This window comes from Helicoverpa zea, chromosome 3 (assembly GCF_022581195.2).
Source record: "Helicoverpa zea isolate HzStark_Cry1AcR chromosome 3, ilHelZeax1.1, whole genome shotgun sequence".
In the NCBI taxonomy this organism is placed as follows: Eukaryota; Metazoa; Arthropoda; class Insecta; order Lepidoptera; family Noctuidae; genus Helicoverpa; species Helicoverpa zea.
Window position 1 is genome coordinate 13,764,460 of NC_061454.1, and position 25,017 is coordinate 13,789,476.

The 25,017-nt window shown below is 36.6% G+C and overlaps 1 protein-coding gene across 5 annotated transcripts in view; it reads left to right on the forward strand.

Moving 5' to 3' along the window:
• Window positions 1–13,817: 13,817 nt before the first annotated feature.
• LOC124646101 (voltage-dependent L-type calcium channel subunit beta-3) overlaps window positions 13,818–25,017 on the forward strand; it is a 133,499-nt gene continuing 122,299 nt past the window's right edge. For 4 of the 5 annotated variants that reach the window (XM_047186147.1, XM_047186149.1, XM_047186150.1 and 1 more), the window contains exon 1: window positions 13,827–13,904. In XM_047186147.1, coding sequence (XP_047042103.1) covers window positions 13,842–13,904 — 63 coding nt within the window. In that variant the 5' untranslated portion in view covers window positions 13,827–13,841. Of the gene's footprint in view, window positions 13,905–25,017 lie in introns of all 5 variants that reach the window. The other variant, XM_047186148.1, reaches the window with a different exon arrangement.

A 25,017-nucleotide genomic window follows, 5' to 3' on the forward strand; every position in this document is an offset into this window, starting at 1 on the left:
TAATACGCCGCCCGTTGCCGTCCGGCGCGTGCAGGTGAGGTTGACAATAGGGTCGGATAAGATCTTAGTTCCGTTCTCCCCTTACTCTCCATGGGAGATTGTAAATGCGTGTAATTGCTTAGACCAACTTTGTAGACAAAAATTTGTAAAATCTTCCAAAAGGAATGGTAGACACTTTCCTCTTTGAAACACCATAAATTAAGAAAACAAGTAACATCACAAACTTTTACAAATAAAGACACAATTGAGTCCAAACTAAAAACGCCTAACAAAACAAATAACAATTCATTGGGACTTGAATCTATCACCGATATATTGTTAATTTTGGCGCGAAAACAAATAAAATGGCGTCGCTAGTGCACATTAGGCGGTGTTTACAACAGCGGGGACAAATCGCTTTGTTTACGCGGTCAGAGATGTAAACAACATCCGAGGTTTAAAAAAATGGGATAATGTCACGGGCTTAGTCCGGGATAAGCGTGACTCGGAATATACTTACTGTGCTCGTGGAAACTTTTGGTGAAACTGTGGCAAGATTATTATTTTTTGATACTTGGAATTAATATTTTTGGTAGCTAGTGGTAATCGTTTGCGGTTACTGTTCATTTGTCGATTTATGATAAAGTTTAGAATGTTTTCAAAGGAAAAATGATGAGAACTCTTACTTACCTACTGAAAATTGAATTACCTACAAACAAACGGATATTCCTGCTTCATTTGTCAGAAAGCAGGCATTGCACGCTGAAGGGCAGAGAGAATGCAATAGACAGGGTCGCAGAATTCAGTGTTTCCAGCGTTAAAAAAGAAAAAATATACATTTCCACGTCTTAGGATTTCGTTGATGACAGCTGTTAAACGGTTTGTGTGAAACCTTGATTTGTTTATCGAAATATCAGCACCATTTCAGCTGGTCTCCGTGGTAACACTTGGCGGTGGCGCGGTAATTACAGCCCGTAATAATGTAAATTGGTTCGTGTTTACCGTAACTAGGGGTAGTTCGCTTTGGGGTTCCGACCTGCCTTGATTAAATCTAATTGTAGTTTTTTTGAACTGTAACTGAGCATTGATAGGGTCGATGCTTTTGTAGCAGCTGGTTTGTAAAACTGCAGTCTTCAGCACTTATATGGTTTGTTCGTTCGTCCAGATTTATCTAATGTAGGGAAGGAATATGTTTTAACTGTAGGCACAGTACTGGTGCTCATTTTTCTACTTACTATCGTATCCTTTTACCCCTACCGAATTGTGAAATAAAATAGGGCTTGAACACATTGAAGGTTCCACATAAGGGTTCAAGCTAAGCTTGTAGAAAAAATAAGTAGTATTTTGGGTTTTGGGATATTTTCGGACTTTTTTTATATTTTATTGATTTGCACATAGATACTTTTTTGGTTTCACAAATATTTGTTGAACCGTTTATCTATTATAAGAAATTTCCTCGAATCAAATTGTACCCATAAAAACTCGCTAGACTGACTATCAAACATACAGAACCCATACAAATTTTTTCCCGGATTACAATTACAAAAGTAACAAGCAATCGCTACTAGCGTTGCGCCGCGGCGTCGCTCGCGTGACTGCCAACATGACTCCTGCTTACTTCCGCAACTAAATTACACGTAGAATTACAATGGTGGAAATAGATTTGGAAAGTGTATGTGAAGGGCGGGGGTGACGTGACGGTTCAACGGTCTTTGATTTTTTGGATTTTGGTTATCGGTTTTTTTTTTAATGGGGGTCAATTTCGCTGGTGCTGGGTGTTATTAGAATTATTCTTCGGTGTGTTTATATTTATTATTTTATTAGTTTAGTTATATAGCTTTTTGCCTACTTACACTAAAACTGTACCTACTCGATAATTGCACAATTACCTATGGTTAATTATTTACGCATGCGAAATTCAAATCACGGGGGTGCCTAGAAAATAACAATTCGAATCAATGACCCCTGTTTGTTTTCCGGATCCAACTTGTTTACGTAGGTACAAACGACGGTGCAAGTTTATACTAACAAAACAAGGACTCGTAGTCCTAATTATCGTCATCCAAATCCGCCCCAATAAAGCAAATTACCATTCCGGACATCCGACGCTATATCTATGTTGATGTCGACGCCTGTACTGCACGCACACCGACGCAAATATCCTAACACATACACAAACCCCACGCACACTACTACTACAAAAGTACATTCGAGCAATAAAGTGCGTACAATTACTCTAGGTGTCCGCGGGATGAGCCCTGATTAGTGACGGTCAGGTGGGCGCAGCGGAGGGCGGTCGATAACTCACCCCCCACCCCCCAGCGCCCCTAACTACTCCCCCACTGTTTATTGCAGGGGGGCGATCGCCTGAACTTAAGTATTGATTCGCGCGAAACGTGATTTGTACGCACTCATCTAGAGGTTAGCTTGCGGCTTACCCAAAGTTCATTGACTGTTGTTTGCGACTTTACGGAATCCATTGCTGGTTGGGGATTGTTCGGAGAATGTGAATCAATTTGGTATGGTCGATGGACGTTGCGTTCGGCGAAAGGTTTTGGCGAGTTTGTTCGGCGGGTGTTCCGTGTTCCGCGGTGGTGTTTACGCGCAAACCGCGGTCAATAGGCCTCGGGCCGCACCTACCGTTGTCTTCGGCGGTAATGTCGACCCGTCACGGCATCTACCGACTTATTGCCGAGTGATGCCGCGATGTTTTATTTGCTAAGTGCTTTGATATAGTTCGGGTGGGGGTGACTTAATTGACGTCGTCATGTTATACAAATGATATTTACGATTTGCTGTTTTGTTTCTTGGCAAAAGATTATTTTTGTAATGATTATGATGATGGTCTTTCAGTCCTCAAGTTTGGTCCTTCTATCAAAATGCAACGAATGATGCATCGGAGGTGTACCTACACCACCTAAATAAAAAAGTACGGACTACGTAGATAAATATTTTCCCGTCTATTATTAAAGCAGGATTTGTGATTCCTGATAAGCCGTTTATAATTCGTATTTTCTTTAGTCCGTCCAGATCAGCGTGGGTGTTAATGTCAACAATTAATTATTAATTTAAGGGCGCAAAATAACAGACATTTTCCTTTCGTTACGATTAGTTAGTAATCCATTACTAAGAAATGATTTTCCTCCTAAAATAGAATATACCTGTCTATCGAATAAAGATTAGGTAACGGACACTTTTATGAATGAAATGTGGGTGTAGTTAATATGTATTAATAATGGAGGTATTTCATTGAGGAATTTTCCAGCGAGACTTGTATTAATCTGTTTTAAAATATGCGATCCATAAATAAACTAGCTTCCGCCAGCGTTTTCACTTACGCACAGTGGGAATTACTCCGTGCACCAAAATAAATAGCCTTAGCCGAAAGACAACCGCTTTGCGCTGTTTTCAGTTTTTTCCAACAAATTCCTTAGTCTACTAATGCCTTCTATATCATACACTTAAGTCTCGCAGAAGACTACTCCAATGATTTCACTGAAAGAAATTAAAAATAATTTCTTGATTGTCACAATAAAGTGTGCAAAATAAAATGGTGAAGGGAGCGGTGACTGCCCTCGCGCCTAAAGTCGTCAGGACAGCGCTCCCTCGTCGTAATCCAGTGCAATGCCGAGTTATAGTTTATTGCTGTTATCTTCATGATCTATGGACAAAACTTTACAGCTGATGGCCACTCCTCAAGCTTATTTTTGTGTGAACGTAGTGTGAAAAGTAAGGCTTGATTTGGTACAGAAAATGTATACATCGAAAATGGTCTGCACCTACCTTTGTTGCTTCTAACTGAACTGTACTGAAAACGCATTTTATTTTTGTTTCAGGGGCTTTTCATCACCATATTTTTTTGCAGGTGTCTGGAAATAAACGATATTATTAAGTTCTTTTAAGACATATCTAGGTAAAGAGATAGGTAACTGTGAAGTCTTTAGTTAAGAAAAAAACATTTACACTTAAATCATCATCATCATAAATACTATTAAAATGAAATCGAGGCCAATAGGATACAAAATCACGAAACAATTCGAATCAAAATTAAACTTTAGTAAACCAATATTCTAGCAAATGAACGCATCCTAATTAATTTTGGTTATTTTTACGAAATTGCAACGAAATTAATACATGACCGGTTTGTGCAGACTAAGATTATTAGCAAGCAATTAGAAATTGTTACTAAATAATAATTTTAATTGTCGGGTTGTCTGACCTCTTAACCGATATGGAGGTTGTTATATCCGTCGCATATTTCACCATTTATATCATCATCATCATCATCATCAGCCTATAGCAGTCCACTGCTGGACATAGGCCTCTCCAAGTGCACGCCACTGAGATCGATTTACCATTTATATATAAAAAATTAATAATATGTAGTAGTATATGTGAATGTACGTCTGTTTATCATTGCGGAAAGGTGTACAAGAATTTAAATATTTTTGATTTTGATATACCTATGAATAAATTCGTCACAAACAGGAAAATTACAAAAATGCTCAAAGGTTTTTTAAAAACAACACTTGTACCTAAATTATTATATTTAGGTAAGTTTCTAAATTGAAATAAAAATTGTGTCAGCTGCTATTCAAGCACCTGTGTTTTGGAGGTCAAATAAGCAAATTCATGTAAATTGGGTCTAATCAGCTGCATCATTCTTATACTCAAATGTGCATGTAGTTTTTGCAAAATTGTAAACGGTTTTAGCTTTTAAGCAAATTGATTACTTACCTACTTTTATAGAGAACGAAATCATTCAATTTAGGTTTCGCAAATGTTTTTTTTTTTCAATAATAAATATTTAAAAATGTAAATCTATGTTGAATAAAGAGATAAAGAATTAAAAACATCTGTGCAGACAAAAATACGTAAAAATACTTAATCCGACTTCGAAATTGTCATGATCGTGGTTCATGAGCTTATCAATTGATAAGCAGTTTAAACATTCAAAACGCTTCATACATATTGATGTAATATTAAAAATAGTTTTTCCATTTTCTCTAATCACTCCTAAATATTTTAGTTTAGTGCTAACAAGGGCGCCATCTTTCCTATTGGAGAAGAACTATCGCAGTTTCGGCTTGACGCGGAAGCAACCGTGACCTACTACGATGTGCTACTGTGAGGCTTCTTGCATACCTTAATATATCCTCCTGCATTTTGGGGGAAGTTGTTACCGTACCCGAAAAAAATATCTATCCTCACGGGTGATCGCTGGTAGTTTCGAAGCCTTAGGGTACAAACAAAGTAATGTTTCGTCGTTATGAAATTAGTTACTTCAGATACCGTCTTATTGGGTGTCAACAGAATAAGAAAACAACGTGTAATGTGGTTACAGTGACTGCCTGCCTGCCTAGCACTTGATGAGACCTATGGATAGTTGTCACCAAAGTTATCCTACTTAAATACCATATTGTTTATCTAAATTATGTTTGACTCTGCGTGAGAATTCTTCATTATCAGGTATTGGCCGAAACCCGTGCTTAGAGTTTAAAGTCTGTTTTCAATTAACAACTTTACTGCAGTTGGCATAAAGTTCGATATAAAACAAAAGTTTCAGGTTTTAATTATAAACTAAAGATTATAATAAAACACTAGACTTCAACAAAAACAAGCTATGCTAATTTAGGTAGTCTACATTACTAGAAACCAATAAATTGTTTAGAAATATCTACACGCTCCTAGCGTGTTGCCATCACATAAAAATGTAAATATACATAAAACAGGTACGTCACTAATTATGTCCATTGAACCGTTACCGGCGCAGGCGCAATATTGGAAAGTTACCGCGACAACTCCGTAATGGCGGAGACAAGATTCTGTAGAATGTAATTATTTTGATTATTAATAGGCGTAGCACTTGGAATTGATGTGCAAAAATAATTTATTGTTATATGCGAATTTTTGTATGTTTATTATGGTTTTGCTATAAATCTTTTGGTATATTATTTGCTAAGAAATAAATGATGATGATTTGCAAGAACCTACATACTTAGTTTGAAACCACGGCTTGTAACATGAATATAAGTAAGTAGGCATAACCCGGGCGATGAAATTCTTTCAGGACATGAACGAAAACATGGCAAAGGAGAAGTGACATAGGATTTTAGGCTGCCAAAGCATGTATTAATGAAATCAGTTTTGCGTATTTATAAAAGAATCTGCAGGTGCTACGCAGATAATATCAGTCGCTCTCAGTCATAAATAACGAATGAATTTCTTAAGTAAAGACCGTGCTTTAGTTCTAACACCTAACACCTATTAGTAAAGAAATATATGCAAAACTAAAAAACAAGGCTATTAAAAAAACGCTTTTGTGTTTGAGAAATGTGTCACACAGATATACTATAGGATCATAGTGTTCGTTGAACCGGTAGCAACATTGGAAAGCTGATCTTTAGGACGACAGACAAGAAGTATAGGCGAGGAGACCGAGACTTGGGTAACGGTATCATTTGTAGCTAAAACTGACGTGTAGTTTGTGGTTTGTGAACTGGAGAAGATGCGAAAGTAAGCATAGAAGCATGCAATGCATAATGCTTGTTTCAGTGGTGATGGCGGACTATTCGGTGATGTTAACAATATTTAAATATAATGAAGATACTCACTACCTGACAAAGAAACTGCTACATAAGTAGTTACTTGGTCTCGTAGAATTAGATTTATGCTTACTTGAAGTTTTTGTCAAAAATCTCCACTCACTAAGTATTTCTCCACTCTCACCGTCTCCTTGCCTATAACTAGTATGACCAATTAGATGCTAACATTAAACTTTGAGATATGTATCCGGTGCGATATGTCTGGCGGTCGGTTCAGATTCATTAGCATTATTTTACGTTAATGACATTACTTTATATTGATGTACCGGCCCGGTTAATGCCGGATCTCTAATTGTTAACTATCTAATCTATTAACATTTATCTTAATGTGCTATATTTACGTCAGACTGTTATGTACGAGAATTACGAGCTGTTAGCTTGGTTAATAGTTAGTTACATTAATTATGTTATTGAGGAAATATTCTAGAAATCATCCTTAGTGATTTTACGACTCGTATTAACGCATGTTGCAATAGTATCATTATTATTTTTTTCCTGTGGCAGCCCACTTTTATTCCCAGATTAGGAGGTCCTTTTCAAGTAAGACTAGCATTATTATCATAATTGTATTAAAGTCAATGCCAACGAACACAAAGATTGTTTTGGTCATGAAATGTAGGGGAATAATATACTATTTTTAGTAAATCTTCTTCACCTAGCTGTGAAAGTACCTAACTAATCCGTTCTATATCTGGTCGATTAATCACTGCTTCTTTTCGCATTGAGCTCATTAAGTTCCTATTTCAGGAGAAATTTCCAAGTATTCGGGGATATCTCATCCCCGAATTACTTAGATGTCGGGGGTTCAAATTCTGTTAAGATTTTCTATACTTAAACAATGCTTTGATAAATAGTGTGGTAGAAGCCAGAGAGTCTGATAACCAGCCTTGGCGAGGGTTGCCCGGGTAAAGGGCAAAGGAACTGAAGAGGTCATGTAGGTGGTCAATCCCCGAAAAACGCTGTTACTCAGTTGCATCTGGGTTTTCCATTTGACAATTACTTCAATATTTTTTTTTACATTATGCTATTTTTGCTTTTATAAACAAAATACACATTTCCTCTAACTTAAGCGTGGCGTCTATTACCTAGTGCTTGGTCCGGCTAAATCTATTCACCTTTCACAGATCAAAGTTTTGTCAAAGCGGAGACATAATAATACCAACTAAGCATGTTGCCATTCATTTCCAAAGAAACATAATACGTTCACATTTAGTTCCAACGCCTATACAGTTACATTTGAGTTTCCCAGATCAGTATGGATATGCAAAATATCCAAATTAATTTAGTTATCTAATCACGACAGTCTGGTTTGAATTGAGCGACACAATTATAAGAAGCTGAATGTATTTACATAATTTTGTTGGTCACTCATCTTTTGAATATCTTTGAATGGCAGAAAGTATTTTTGAGTGGTTTGTGTAGTAGCTGGGGTTTTATTGTATTGTTGGTGAATGTTGCACGAGTGTTTAGTCTGTTATGTGGATTGGCAAGCTCGGTTTTGTTCAAGAGGCAATATTTGATAAAGCTTGTCATCTAAGAAATTTTTAGAAGTTTACATGCATAGGTAAACCTTCATAGAAGCATATTTTTTTCTAGAAAAGTTATTTTCCGTTGCACTCAAGACCCACTATTGGATACTCATTTTGAAGACTAGATGATCTTTAGTTGTTAAGCTTTCCATGAAATGATATTCTTGCATGCTATACAAAGACAGCACCAATTAATATCAACAAAAATCCAAATGACTTCGCGAAATAAAACCCTCATTACGAAAACCATCAGTACCTACCACTCAAATAAAACAAAACCTAACATTGTACGCATCCATTTAGTAAACACGCAGTAGCCAAGAATAGCCAAGTCTGGTCACGGGGTGGCCCCCACCCCGTAGGGCGTCGGGAGGGGGCGGGTGGGGGCGCGGAAGGGCCGCAAATGAAAAATGGCGCAATTAGCCCCACAGACAGTGAAAAACAAGTGCACTCGATCTGCCCGCCGACTCGACGGACCGTTAACTCATCGATAACGCACCGATGTGCTAGGGATGTGATTAGGTGATTTTTTGTTTTGTTTTTTTTAGTGTAATTTGATTTTATTTTATGAAAATTTGAATTTTGAAACTGTCTTTTATTTGATAAGTTTTGTTTAAAAAAAGTGCTATTAAGTTTTTTGTGGCACTTGCGTTTGAATGTCGGGTTTCTTGTGTTTTTTTTTAGGTGTGTGATTGGCAATATAATTTTCCATGTCCTATACACCTCCAAAATAACTGGCTAAAAACTACAAAAAAGAGGAGCTTCTTAGTTCATCGAAATCTTTTATTTTTATTTGGAGTTATAAAATCACAGTAAAATCAACGGGAAAAATTCGCCAATAAGCAAACCCATCCGTCTTCTATCCTCCTTCCTTGTATCCAGGTCTTTTTATTCACACGCCGTTACTGCGCTCATCAGTTCCGGGACAAACTTTTAATTAGTTAGATTCCTTAACAAAAAAGTAAACATCCATCTACATTAGTGATAAACTTGTGAAGTCGAAGGGACGTTACTGTCTTCGCTGTTCAGCTGCTGCAGCGCTTTGAAAAAGATTAAGGAACATTAGTTACGTCATTGGTATTGAGAAAATATTTATTTAAATACCAAACTGTTTCTCTTACTTACTAGAAAATCTGGGGTTTGGTTTCAGGATACCTCCGCTTAAATTTAGGTAACAATAGGCACCTAATGCTGAAAAATTACCATTCCACTTTAGATGGCGACAGACAGACATGAAAACAAATACACTAGAACTTGTTAAGTGATTAAACTTGCAACCCGTACATAGAAAGAAGGTCAATAACCCAACATATCATCATTGGGAATAAAAGCATCTTTAGCCAACTAGTGAGGATAAAAAGGTACCTGCATTTTGTAAAGTGGTACTTATGTACGTCGTATGGTACTAACCACGAAGTATCTGTTAGGTAAATGCAGCTGTTATTAGTACCATCTACAACCTGTCTTATACAATTAATTAACATAAATAATGGAGCTAATCACATCTTTGCGAGAAAATGTTTTATTTCTACAAATCTAATCGGAGAATAATGTTCCACTATTTATTTTATATTCCACGCGATCCAACACGCGGTGTTGTTTTGGCTAAAATGGTAAACATCATTGGTTGTAAAATATTTAACAGTTTTTTTTTAATTTAATATTCTGCTTGGCAACGAACTGTAATTTTATTCGTCGCTTGTAGTATTTGTGAAAGTTGTAGGTAATTTAATAATAATAATTTATAATATGCAGGTATCGTTAGTGACTAAAATATGAACTTTTATAATTCTGTTAATTGAAAATAGTTGTTCCGCAACTTTCAATAAATCAATCAATCTCTGCTTATCTGTATTGATAACAATATCAGTAGGAGGCTATATGAATAAGTACCTACAAGTGACACTATTTAGCTACAAATAGATTAATCGTTATCAGACAAGCCAAACTCACTTAACCAATCAATCTTTAATTTCGCTTGCAATAAATCAATAAATTCGCCATTAATTTTCGCGTACCGCACAGTCTTGGAGGCTGCTAAATAATGGATGCCCATCAGCTTTCATTAGCGCCGAGAGGGGGCGCCACCGGCGACCGGCCGCCGGGCGCCGGCCGACTGCTCCCGATCAATACGGCCCGACGGAGCCCGAAGCGCCGCGGAAACGACCGACGACACCCGAGCGTTGCCGAAGGACTCCGAGCGCGCGCCGCACATGACAAATGTCACTGTGATACGGCTCTGCAGCCTTCAGGCCTCCCTGAAAACTGTGAAAATTCATTAGAAAAGTGCATATTTATCATACTTGTGTTGTACTAAACTGTGCACCCGTTGTACATAGTGGATATTGTTTGTGAAAACTGGGCGTAACATTGTATGCTGTGTGAGTATTTGACAGTTTATACTTGAGGGTAGCTCGATCCATATTTTGGTTTCAATGTAACAATTCTGTGTTAGTCTGAGCTAGGATTATCTTTTTATATTGTAATTGAAGGTCTATTCTATCAAGTGCGTTAGTTATATCCCTGTTTTACTGAAAGTACTCCTTCATGGTTCATACATTTTACTCCCTATCCCCAAAGCTCGGAATATCAATGAATATTTTCCTCAATGGATGACAGATGGCTTAATTAGATTATAGGGTGTGGCGTATCGCCTTAAAATATATGTTTTTTATAGACAAAGGCCAGCGATGTCCAAGAAAAGAAAATTAATACAATTACGGGGAGGTAGCTGGGGCGCATGCTCCAAGCACGACTGCTTTGCGTCATACGTGTTATTATCTGTAATTTTCTGTTATACTGCAACTCTTAAGAACACGGAAACCAATATTGTAATTTAATTTATCGTGTTTTACATTGTGACTGTGTGTTCGGCCTGTTCTGGCACTTTCAAAAAGCAACTTATCTCGCGGAGACTATTGATAACCTTCAAAATATTTTTGGTTGCCTATCGGGATCTATGGGGTTTCCTAGCAGTTCTATTAGGTACGTACAATTTTATTTGCTGTTTTTTTTTTAAGTCAAGGTACACCCTTTTCTCGCCGTGGCCTTCACCGCAGATCTGTAGCTTCTCTCAACCCTTTCAAGGAAAAATCGATACAGTTTTTCTACTGCGGTTTAATCACTCACCTTTGAGAGAATCTATTTTGAAACACCTCAACCGACCTTGACCAATTTACATAAAAGCCTGCGGGAGGCGCTGCAGTAGCGGCAAACATGGCCGCTTCATTTAGAGCCCTTTCAATCTTGTCTTAACCTCTGCCTTCGCCGTATTTACTGAGCCCACAGAAGGGCGAGGAAGGCCTTTCATCACTGGTCGACAGTAGCTGTCATAGTGACAGTTGAAAGCTCTCAGCGGGTGTGAAAAGGATGGACTCGAAAATAGAACGATCATTTTTGAATATTTAATTAAAGAATCGATGTGTTTTTAATTTTAGATATGGAATACGGGTGGTCCTTACATACAGCCTTTGTCATACCGCCATCAATTTGGGACTGATTAAATATTCAAAAACATGGCACTTTGACATTAGGAATGTTTTTGTGGACAAACAAAACTCGTTGTTTGGCATGCAAATCGTGCCGCTGTCTGTCCATTAAAGAGCTTACTGCTCTTGGCTATTTATAATCGTAAAACTAATAGAAAATGTCTAATAAATATAAGTTGGTGGTCAAAGTCCAAAGGGCCGTTATCAATGGCGTTTGGATATTAATGAGGTGGTCATATGAGTGGAATTGTGGATGGTTTGACCTGGTGGTATTGTGGGGACATGCGGAGAGCGGACAAACAACTTTCGAAGGCAGTGCGTTGTAACCTTTGTGCTGCGGACGGTACGCACTGCGGACGCTGTGCTTAGGGTAAAGTGGACTTTTGTCAGCATACCTAGTAAAAATTCTATGAGATTAGCGGATTATTTTCTGCTTGTAGTTTTTGCAGCATAACTGGACTTTTTTTAGGGCTTGGGTTCAATGTTTGATAGTCTATATGAATTTCGGTGGGAGGTTTAGTAAAATCGTTATAATAATGTAAAATAATTTTTCATATGAATACCAGTATTGTTTGTTACATATATTTTATATTAGTTACATGGTTTAATAAAAGTTTAAAGCGATGCGCAGGCGCATACAACGATATTATATACCTATTTAAATTTTATAAAACTACAAAATGTTTTTCTCAAAAAATAAAATAAAGATAAATATTTGAATAAACAAAGCTAAAAAAACAATTATCATACGCCGAGAATTGGTGTTCTCACCTCGCATCTCTAAATGAATTACGTTCAATAAATTATTACCTCCGTGTTTCAAATGTTTACTTTCTTTTATTAGAGTTACCTTAGTGGGTGTGGCGAGAAAGTTTATTTCCAACGATCACCGGTGGTTTATAGGCATTTCAACACAATTTATGCAAAAAGACCTAAGAGTGGACTAATAAGGCGACATTTGCATATTATTAATCGAAATCATTATGAAGATTGAATTAAAGAATTCATATTAAAAGCCTGATTGATGAGATTAAAAGTCTGCCTAAGTCTAGACATCCGTTATCTGATCTGAAATAGATTTTGTACTAGATATCGGTCTACTTTCTAACCCTTTTTAATTTTAGATGCTTAAACTTAGCTTAAGCGATGCTTAACCTTAACGTCTGTTGATTTTGATCGGTTCTATATTAACATCAATTAGGATAAATGAAACTGCGGCTTAAATACATAAATCTAAAATCTATAGTTTCTAAAATAACTAAATTGACAAGTTTGACTCTTTGTTTGAACGCGCTAAACTTAAGAACTAGAGCAATTTCTTTAAGCCTTAGATACCCCATTTATCGAAGAATGCTAAAGGCTACTTTTCATCTGGGTTTATGGGTATCAAATCTTTCACAGAAGCAAGTCACCATGTAATTGTCAAAAGCCTGTCAACCAAACAAGCTATAAACACCAGCACACAATGGTTAAAAGGAAAAGTAATGGGAAGCACCACTTATCGCCTGACGTGGAACTCTTCACCGGCCTCTAATTAACACGTGTCTATTAGATATCTCTTTATCATCTGGTTATACTAGTCAGGCTTTTGTGGTTCTGATAGCTTGAAGGTCCCGCTATAGCCTGTTATTGTACTGAGTTTCTGCTTGTGGTCTTTGAAATAACAAATGTTTAGCTAGAGGCATTGGGACACTTCCACAGTGATCTAAAGTCTGCTTAAAAAAAGTATTTTCTTCCCCCTCCATTTCTTTCATGCTCTGGAGTTTGGATTGATGACAATAGCTAAATGTCCTTGTTATCCTGTTTGTTGACCAGCCTTGGTCCAGCAGAACATTATTATTCCAGACATGTTCAACTAAGAAGTGCGAAAGGAATATCTACCCAATTTTTATGAACCCCAGTCTTCCCACATTTTAGTTCTCCTGTATCTGATTCTTGTTATATTAGACTACTCACCTCTATTATCCAGATGACTAACGGCCGGTTCACACATGTCTCCGTTTTACTGTTCCGTTTTATCGTGTACGTTTTTTTTTCGTCGATGGCGTATGTAGTTGTATGAGTGACTTCACACATGGCACAGTATTCTGTATACAGTAAAAACGCCATCGACGAAAAAAAAACGTACACGATAAAACGGAACAGTAAAACGGAGACATGTGTGAACCGGCCGTAACACACAATTGTCTTTGCAGAGCGGCGGCGGTGCCGTGGGGGGCATGCGCCGGCGGCGCTGAGGCATGAGCGCGGCGCGCGCGCCGGATCCCCGCGACCCACCGCGCCATCACCGCCAACACCCTCAGGTAACTACTCACTTTACAACTAAGCTAGAATAAGTTATACTAAGGTTATAGGGTATAAACGGCTTTAAATGTAACGTAAGTTATCTTAAGTATAAGGGCATTCAACTTAACCCCCGTCTTCTAAAAGCCGGGGGAAGACTTCGGTCTTCTGAAAGTGAGAAGACTTTGGTCTTTTCAAAGTTAGGATAAGAACATAAGACAATTCTGCCGAAAATAATGTTGTCATCTATAGCCTGTAAAGGAGACGGTCTACTGAAGGGTTTAGTTATATCTCGATTCTGCTAAAAGCAAATTTGTGAATTCACACGATAGAAGTTCGATGTTCAATATGCGGTACATAGAGATGGTTTTACTATTGTGTCCGTGACATGAACAGTGAATGGGCTAACTATTCACTGTTCACATCAGGTATGGGATATTCAAGGAACAACAATATCCTAAAACAGGTTGTTGTTTACCATCTAAAAAGGCTTAAAGAAGACGGGGGTAAGGTAAGGTAAATCCAGCCACTTGTTATATTGAATCAGTGCGACTGCTACAGTCGAAACTTTATGACTATTGAATTAACACTAATAGACTGCAGGTGGTTCTTTAACTTTTCCATAGGATTTTAATCCTTTTTAACCGATTTCATTCGTGTCTGTTGGACATCGTACTTTTGCGACATAATTTGACGCTGTGAGCTAAAAGTTATAAGGTACTTTATATATGTTAATATAGCAACAATCTTTTTTGAAAAATAAAAAAAACGCTAATTATTGATAAAATTGTTATTAGGGATATTGCGTAGCTCGTAGTCCGTACATGGTGATAATGTTTTCAAGGGTAATTTGTTCTATTATAGTCCAAAAAATACAATTGTTTTCTAAACCAATTATCGTCTTTCCCATAACAACATTTTAACCTCTACTATCTACCATTAAAACACACAAATAAGTAAATACCTTAATAAAATAAATAAACCCAAAAAACTTGACCCAAAAGGCATCAATTACAATAAATAAAATGCAATTACGCCATTTTTTGCACCGTTCGTCTATTGTTTCAAGTAATAAGCCCAAACGTCTATTATAGTACGTTTTCGTAGAATTGGCACGAGCTCGGCTAAATTGCGCGGACGCACGCGATATCAACCCGATCCGTTTGATTTTAATTGACAAACGGATTTATAATTAGAATTATACGCTGCTTTATATGTATTGTGATTATGTGGCCATTTCGCGACACCCACACTATGTGGAGCGATGGTGCTATTTTTTCTGCTTGATTAGTTTTCGGGTCATTAAGTGTTGATTAATTGTTGTTTCTTTTGTTTGTTTCAATGACTCATGTTTACCTACTCTTTAGTATCGAATTGATATTTGGCCTCTTTGATGATTTTATTAATAGTAAAACATATTGTTATGAATATGATTATAAAATTGTCAGGAAACTTTATGTCCCTGGAAGGTTCAGCCGATGAGTGAGACTTTTCTTGAAGATTTATCATCCAAGCAGGCTTAGCTAGGCTTAGCTTAAGTTAACCATCAAGGTAAAATTAGAACAAGTTAATGAGCAGGACAGATTTAAATTATATTAAAACAATCAAAATATGATTGATCTATGATCCAATAGTCGTTAGGAACAGAATAATTTATATGACAGGTGAATAATACACATATTAATATCGTATCATAAATATAGCCATAAATCACTAAAGGCCTAGTTTGGTTTGTTATTCCAAATCCATATACCGTGTGATGATGATGTCCTCCTAGCCGATTACCGGCTACGGTGGCTGTTCTCACAGTAGGAGATTAGCGATCTGCGCAGGACATATTATATAGTGCACGAGCATTTGCGCAGAAACACGACCGGAGAGGCACAGGACCGAAATGAATCTATAGTATTTGTAGGCTTATTATTCAATTGAAAGTCCCCTTTGCGACAATAAGCGCATAGGCACTAACTAAATTTCCTTCTCGATAGATGCTGCAAATTACAACCTCATTGTTTTTGTACCTCTGTTGAATTACTATAAAAATACTCCTATACCTTACCTTTAACTCTTTTGATTCCATACATATGTTATTAAATGCCTTAGAAAATCATATGCCTACGCTGACGTTGTCACCAAAATCTATCGACTGGTCTAGTCTATAGAGTACAAAATGTAGTCACATCACTATTGCAATAGATCATTTGACAGCCTCTATCGTCAGTCGTTTTGCTGTCATTGTGGTGTTAATCTTGCTCAGCTGAGATTTTTAGAGCACCTGTAGAAATAGTATTAACATTGGTTGAAATTGAAAGTAATTCTTGTGTTACTGTAGTGTCAATTTGATGATCATAGTTAGTGTTAAAAGTGGTATAATTTTGTATCAGTAACAATGCAAGGATGTGTGCCTTGGAAACATAAGTGGTGCCATCCTGAGGAATTAATATATGGAGTAAGAGTTCTATGCTGTTTGTCATTTGTTTGAGATCTTATTATCTAGTTAATCATTTGTCGTGATTAGCTTTGTATATCAATGCTGTATTATCGGGCGCTTGGTGATTTATTATAATTATCCTTATACCTAGATGTAACGAGTTTCCGAAATAAGCCGGTTTTTATTTACATATATGTATGAACAAGCTTTTGACGAAGGAAATCGTGCTATGTATTCTTCCTCATATACAAACCAAAGGCATTTTTTGTCTACCCCTATTTTATAGCATGATATGCAAAAACCATAATTTAAATCTTTTTAACATTAATTATCTTCAAACATTGACGTAAATATTAAGTTTCAATTACTTTTAGTATACACATGTTAATTAACACACCCCTCCCCCGTCGGTGGGCGTGGCGAGTCATGCGCTCGCGCCGTTCCATGAATCGCACAAGGCCGTCTGACCCACTGATATAATTTCTTTGCTGTGTTGTCTGTCTGCCTGCCTCTGTGTGACGTCCGTGCTCAAATGTTATTAGGAACACACATAACTTCCTACAGTTGTCGGTTTTCGCACGCATACATGCGTACATCTTAGTTGCTTTGAATATAAGGTGGAAGGTAGCGCGAAGCCTGCTTAGGTCTATGTGTAAACAAATATGGCATTGAATGCATGTGTGTGTGCGTTATGAGGTCTTTGAGGAAAGAGAAGCAGAACGATGTATCTTTGTTTGTGTGCGTGAACGCTGCAGAACCGCTAAGGAAAAGTATGAACCTCAATTTTGCCTTATTTTCCATTGTCTGGGCTCAGGTAATGGGCGTTATATATGGTTCTAGATCGATGGATCACTAAGGGATTTAAAGATCATTTTTTGTTGAATGAATAAAGGTCATGTGAAGTTTGTAGATTCTATAAGGTTACTAATGCAGTGAGTCGATCCTCAAGGCCGGTCTTTGTTTATTTTTGCGGTTCTCACCCATTTGAAACAGATTTAATTGGCATGACCAACCAGCAATCAAATAAGGGCATTGTTCTATTAATCATGTAAACGTTTTCAACTTCTGGGAAGCCTGCTTAAGCTATTTCTAATATTCGCTCCCAAATATCAAGCCGAGCCGAGCATATAATAACCCAATTAGATAGCCGATACTTTGTCAAAGTTTTTCTCCGTCTTACGTAAGAATATCGTACATAACTGTGCCTGCCGGGAACCGAAGGCGCATACCTTCGCAGCCGCGCCGCTCGCGAATAATTCAGTAGTTTCTGAGAAACATTGGCGGCGTCGTAATAAATTTAGAGCTTCGGACCCCTCATTATGCGGTACTGCCTACATTCCGAAGGCATACAGTTTGCCGAATAAAAAGTTACGAATCCGACTATTGTTTAAAGGTACGCGACTTAGGAAGGGTTAGAGAGGACATCCTGTAATCGTGTACTTATTGCAATCAAGAGGATTGAACTTTATTGTAGAGAAGAGGTTTTTTTTGTTTTAGACCAAAATCAATAAAATTCAGTCCTTTCGTCATGATATTATTCAGTAGAAACACAACATTGCATTGTAAGGCACAACTTTCGAGTGTAGTTGATCATTTGTATAGACGTCTTACCTATTCATTTTTCCGCTGTAATACTTAGGTTTAAGCTTTGTATAACAATCAACTTTATAGCAACATTTTTCAAACACATTTCGATGCTCAGCTTCAAAGAAGATGCTTTCACATCCGCTCATTGTTCATGCAGATTCCTACAGAAGGACCGACAAAGTGATCTTTCGTAGGTGATAGTCGTAGTTCTACGAACGTTCAGCTTGTCTATCCATCTGGCGGAAAGTCGACGGAAGCCGACGTCACTGAGAAAACCCTCTGACTCATCAACATCATGAAACTTCGTTACTCATCAAGCCATTTCGCGAAAGCCTTTTCACCTGCTTTGGTTCATCGCTTGAAAACTATTTTAGGTTTTAAGTTTTTATATCTAGAAGGATGAATTTAAATATGCGAGTAGTTTTTAACAAATTACGAAAATAGTTATCAAGCTTTATAACTTTAAGAACATAATATATCTTATATCCAGTTTTTTAGTTTTAGTTACTTAAAGTGAGATGCAATATTTTTCAGTCTTAGTCTCAGACTTTTAAAATGTAGGTGTTTATAAACATCTAGATCTTAGTGGTTTTAGATTGTAATAATAGCTTTCATAGGCTCTTATGATCCCTATAGACATTCATTAAAATAATTAAAATTTGTATTTAAGGATCATAACACTGTCCACTCCATACCTTCCTAACTCTTTACCTATACATTTGACCGTCCCAAGCCCTTCTAAATAAGACGCGGAAACAAAGCGTTTCAAATGGGCACTGTCCCCAACAAAACGACTCTAGCATTATTCCAGACATTTTTCTAAGTCAATTAAATACAGCCCAAAATGGCGGTGAGTCAACTGTTGATTTTTTGACCAGCGAGGTGCCGGCGACAGTTATCGGGACAACTGAATTTATAAATAAGGAGTTAAGAATCACATTAATAAATTAGGGTTTCGTTAGAATAGTGTCAGTTAGGGTTATTTTATGTAGATATAGAAATGCTTCTCTATATATTAAAAGTTTTCTCTTAGGTACATAGTTTTCATAGCTTATATTTATTTACGTAATTAGTTGGTTTGTTAATATACGTAAATTAATTATCTTTTAATCATAAATTGTCATCACTCATTTCAGTTTAATTTTACCTGCCTTTTGACTACATGAGTAGATACTTACACTCTGTTTAAAACTGTATTTCCACATCGACTCGTAACTTTTAATTCAGCAAGCAGATATTTTGTATAAATTTCCAAAACTTTTAAGGTCTCCTTAACCGACTTCCATCCGTCAAAAAAATATGAAAACTCAAAATTAAAATAAAACGGCCCCAAAACTAACATAAGTAGACGACTCGACTATTACTTCAACGGCTTACAACAGCTACATCTACCCTAAATATCTAACAGTTATTATAATAGTATGTAGCGGGATATTCGCGATTCCTTAACCAAAAGAAATACTCGTTCGGATAATAGCAGAGCCAAAACCGTCTCGCATTGTTTTCTATTTTGGTGTTTTTGTGCAAAAAACATTTGAATATTCTAATGGATCGAAAGCAAAAAGTTTAAATCGTCGCAATTTGAGGGAAAATGTTTTGGGCATGGAGTGAATGTTTTTGGCTGTATACATGTATCATGTTGGCACCTACGCTGAATAAAAAAGTTTTAAAGCTGAGCAATTATCAGGTTGCCATTGTCTGTAAAGTATGATGCTGAAGATGATTCTTAGAATCTCTCCAGCACTATCATATAGTGATTTATGAATCATTAATGTATTGATTTTTCTATTATCTGCATTAATTTTAGGAAACAGCTTTCGTAGGAATATACGGTTTTGTTCACCAAAAACGTTTAAAGAAGGGGTTGTAAGTTCGGATACATACTTGTTTCATTTACCAGTAAAAAATATCGCCTTTAACCAGCAGAAGACGGCTGATGGTCAAGAAACGGGTACTAAAAATCTTATTTGCTTGTACAAATGCTATCTTTATTTCACAGCCCAAGATAGTTATCTCATAAATAACTGAAGTACGGCCGTAGTTACAAATAAATATAAAATGTAAACAGCTCATCGGACGCCATAAAGGTGCCCACACGCGGACTAATGATCCCGCGCAGATTTATAGACCATAAATAATGTTACTTACGCGTAATGACCATATGGGTGTACAGCACTGGTAGGACCGACAGTTTAGACTTGGAACAAAAATGAGACTTGTGTGCTGCTGCGAAGAAATTGTGAAGATGAGTTAGGATTTTTGCGGTCACGATGGTGTACTGCAGTGTCTTTGTTACAATTATGTCAAATTGTCATATGAAATTGTTACTAAGCAGTCTATCTCCAATGCTTTCTTTGGCGTGAAAAGTTAATGGGTGGTAGAAATAAGTTTTTGGAATTTATCATGAAAAGAAGGTGTGTTTGGATGAATATGACAGTTTTTTTTGATGAATTGGGCAGGCTGGCAGACAAGCAAAGTGTCTATGTGTAGCTGGGTCTTCTTTTATACTTTATAAATCTGATTAATTTCATTTTACATTTCACAAGTCTCCCATTGATGACCGTCTTATCTTGGGCATACAAAATCTAGTCGAGCCCACAGTTTACCTAGTCAAACCCTTTTCCCAGTTGACTAATTACAATTATATGGCCAGTCATCTGCGCATACGCACCGCTCTCGTTATTGAGACGTACAGACACACACACAATTGTTTTTTTATTCCAGGAATTTATTGTTGTTCGTATATCAGTTGTTTCTTATTTCTTTTGGGATAGCAAAGAGCTCGTATTGTTGATTAATTCCGTAAATTAATCTGCACTTTTATGTTTTATGTGTTTGCTATAATCATGTAATGAATTTATCCTTGTCTGTTTGTATTGCACATGGTATTTTAACTACTTCTTCTAGCCAATAATAAAATATAGTCTTTCAATTCGTCATCTTTTCGATCAAATCTAATCCTTCATTTAAAGTTATGTAAAGTTCATTGAATTGTATTTTCTCTTTTTATTGTAAAAAGAGCTTAACTTTACGACATAATAAAACAAACTTTACTCACTTACAGACATTACAAAATGGAGTTGTTATTTTTATCCTAGTCGCCAACCCAATTAATATTATTGGAATATTTCCTAGAAAGGCTATCTCAAGCTTTAATTCTCAAAGTAATTTACAATATACAGTAAATTGTCGATTAATTTCGCGTCTTTGCACTTGGTTTTTATAATATACTTTTATTACTGTCTGACCAGTTGTAAATAGAATTTATTGGCGTCTACGAATTATTTGGTGAGGTTTATTTTGTTCATGTAAATCCATGTTTTTTGTTGTTCGGTCGTATTTATTACTCCGGTTTTTAGTGTATGTAAACTGTCAGTATGTGGTGCACTTGACGACCTCAATGGCGCAATGGTCACCATGCCGGACTGCCGAACCTGAGGTCCCGGGTTCGATTTCCGGCTCGGTCGACATTTGTGTGATGAGCATGCTTGTTAGCCGTGGTCTGGGTGTTACAATATATATTTATAAATATGTATATACGTAGCTATATGTAGTTTATCAGTTGTGTTAGCACCCATAACACAAGTTAATTAATAACTTACCATGGGGCTAACTGACCGTGTGTGAAAAGGTGTCCCGACATTATTGTCCCTACATTATTTATTTACCCTACTCGTTATTTTCTGTTAACGATACTTTTATGACTAGAGGTAATACCTAATGGTTAGAAGATTAGCAGAGCTGTGTACAAATCGAATCCTAAATTTAATTAAAGACAGACTAAACTATAATCAGCCGTAAAATTGCCGCAATTGCTAATTTGACAACTGTAAATGGTTCGATTCATTATATTTAAATGGTGAAATTATTAATTTATTAAAGTTCACTTTCATGATTTTATCAAAATCCCACTGAAACTCGTATCATACAAAACAAAATTTGACAGAATATTCTAACATACCAACAATAAATACCTAAAAACTTAAACCCGACTTGACGCTTGCTTCCAATTAAACGTAATTATCCTACGAATTACTATGTAAGTCTGTTTATAGCGGGTCTATGAACTCTCCATCAATAAGTTTACGATTCTATTCCAAGTGCGAACAGTTGACTCACACTTGTTTTGACAAACGTTTTCTCGATTCTAAACGATTCTTAGTTGTCATCTTTTATTGTAATGCTATTTTTGGTAGTCGTGTATTGTTCAATGGTAATTTTTTGGGTAGATTTATTGGAAACTAGCTTTTATACTTTTTTGTTTTATGTGTATGAAGCATAATTGCAAGCGTTTAGGCATAGTGTTTTCTAGTAGATATTTTTTTTATAGATAAACTTTGGATTATGGACTTTTTCACCTCACCTACAAATTGACAACGCTTTCAAGTATAATTGTGCTCCCAATACTTAGGTTAATTATGATAAATTTAGAAAGAAATAATAAGACTTAGGAATCAGACATAGGACCTCATATTAGGATCAAATATTATTCACGATAACATGGCGATTAGACCATCGACACGCTTAGGATGATGAATAATGCCGGCTGCATTTCTCCTGCTTTAGAAATAAGTGATAAAACTTAGGAATCAGACATAGGACCTCATATCATCAAATATTATTCAGGATAAATGTCTTGAAAGTCAGACCAAAGACATCGCAATTTGTATCCCACAATCCCATTTAAATCTGTTGCTATGCAGTCTTTGAAAAAATACACATAGGTCCATACATAGGTAATACATAGCAACATGACGTTTTGCTCATTCCGCGCGCACATGCGCATAATTGCACCGACACATTAAGTTTTGCCCCTTTGAAGTTAATTGGGAGCTAAGTCGCCATTTTAATGAGCGCTGCTATTTATACTGAGCAATGCTGGACGGTACTGCTGTATGTATGCAGTTGGTAGGTACTTATATTTAGATTCCTCTGAGAGTGGTAGACGATATGGTGCCGTTCGTAGTTAGAAATGTAAGGGTAAATTGATTTGTTTTGTTATTCTGTGTACGTTAATATACAGTGATTATAATAAAATTGCCTGAAATAAAACACTCTTCAGGAATTTTGCATATAGTGTCCACCTTATAAAATATACCACCTGTTTAACATGGAATGCTAATAAAGCATTGAGCATTGAGTATATTCTCCGGAGCTGCGGTACAAAAAAAATCTGGAACTGAAAACATAATTATGAATCTAATCCTTCATTTTTAGCTATGTAAAGTAATTATTGTCTACTCTAACTCATGCTGTACCTATCTTGCAAATGCATGTTGACACCAGAAAACTGTCAAACAATAAATGTACTATTTATAACATATTCGTTAACAATTTTATCTTTTGCTACGTGGGCGTAGTGTTGGACTCAACATAGTTGCTAATATTATTCCTTATAGGATGGGTAATTCTAACGCAGTGTGGGCAGACATTATCTTCCGACCAAAATGGTGCTAATTTACGTGACAAAAATATTTCTGTTGTATATATTACTTCTTACTTTATGACAATTTTGTCTCTTCGTATGATGTAATAATAAAGTTTGAACAAATTCTATGGAACAGGTCTTTTCTAGAGCTTTTAGCCAGATTACTAGTGTGCCTTGAGTTCAGTACTTTGTTGTGCTTATTCCATCTCAATTTTAGAATGTGAAGCCATTGCAAATAGAATTCCAAGTCAGCGACCTTTTTGAAGAAACTCTGACACTAATGTTTGTTAGGTTAATAAGCCACCCTTATAGTAAGATGATGGGACTTAGATTTTCTAGTCACTGCGATCTGAAATCTTGCTAAATCAAAATTAATGATAGTGCTTCCAATAGTCATAAGTCAATAAATTAATTAACGCAAAAACAGCACTGCTCCAGTTCATTAACGAAAACATATTAATTTCTGTCACAAAATCCAAAAATAACAAACAAAATTAACCCAGTTTTCCATGTTTACCTCCAAAACCTGTCCACTATAGTATACACAGGTATACTTGTGTCGGTTTGTGCGTATCCTGCGCCCGCGCCGATCCCGCGGGACCCGCTACGCAACGGGATCCTGCGTGAACCAGTTCCCGTTTTTTTGTATGTATTTTGATAGCTTTTCTTTGAACAGTAGTGGGTTGATAATAGCAAGGTGCGTGCTGCGTTTGCGCAGGTTTTACGCTCTTTATTTTTATGTTAATATGCTTTATTTGTTTGGAGTACTTTGACTGATTTTTGTGTAGGTTTTTTTGGTGGAATAAATTATAAGGGGTATAAAAAAATTGTAAGTGGTAGACCTCCCAAGGGTGCATAGTCTATTAAACATTCGTTACTACAGATTTCTTGAAATAGCGCCTTATAAACCAAAGGGAGAAAAATAAATTTAGGAACTTTCTGGAAGACGAGTGACGTCATCTGAACCCAACGGATCCCGCGGATAACGTTCCTTTTTACTCAATTTCACGTAAAACTATTAAATTCATTTATTCAAGTGACCATGACTCATTTTGTTAGTAACAATTTTTACTTAATTACTATGTTAGTAAATTACAACACAAAGCATCCTAACCTAAGATAACTGCCTGTATCAAATCACCACTGCAGGTCTATCACCGAAGTGGAAAGTCTGCAGCAGTGATTCATATACAGGCAGTCGAGTCTACTCGCTATACAGCGCACTAAGGTGTTGGGGCTGTCCCGCACACGGCGCACCAGGGACGCGTATCTTTTCCTCATTGTTGCGTAGAAGCAGTCAATGCGAGCTTCAGCAAACATCCCTGATGCGCTGCAGAAGCGAGGCAGCCCCATTAAGACCCGGAACGCGTTATTATATTGTACTCGAATGGCGTATAGTACGAGTTGTATAATTATTAAGATTAATGATTATTTTTTTGTGATCTATTCGTCTAGTTTTTATACAAATCTGTGATTAAAATAACTTGCTTTCTATAGATAGTCCATAAAACAATAAAATTGAATAAATTACTGCTGGTCTTAATGACCGTCACTATTAATTTTATGCGGTAGTTGTCTAGACTGGTAAATAGTTAAATATTTCTATAGCTATACTAATAAAAATATTATAATCGCGAATATCGTGAATGTAAGTGTGTTTGTTTTTTTCCTTGGTTTATATTTCTGT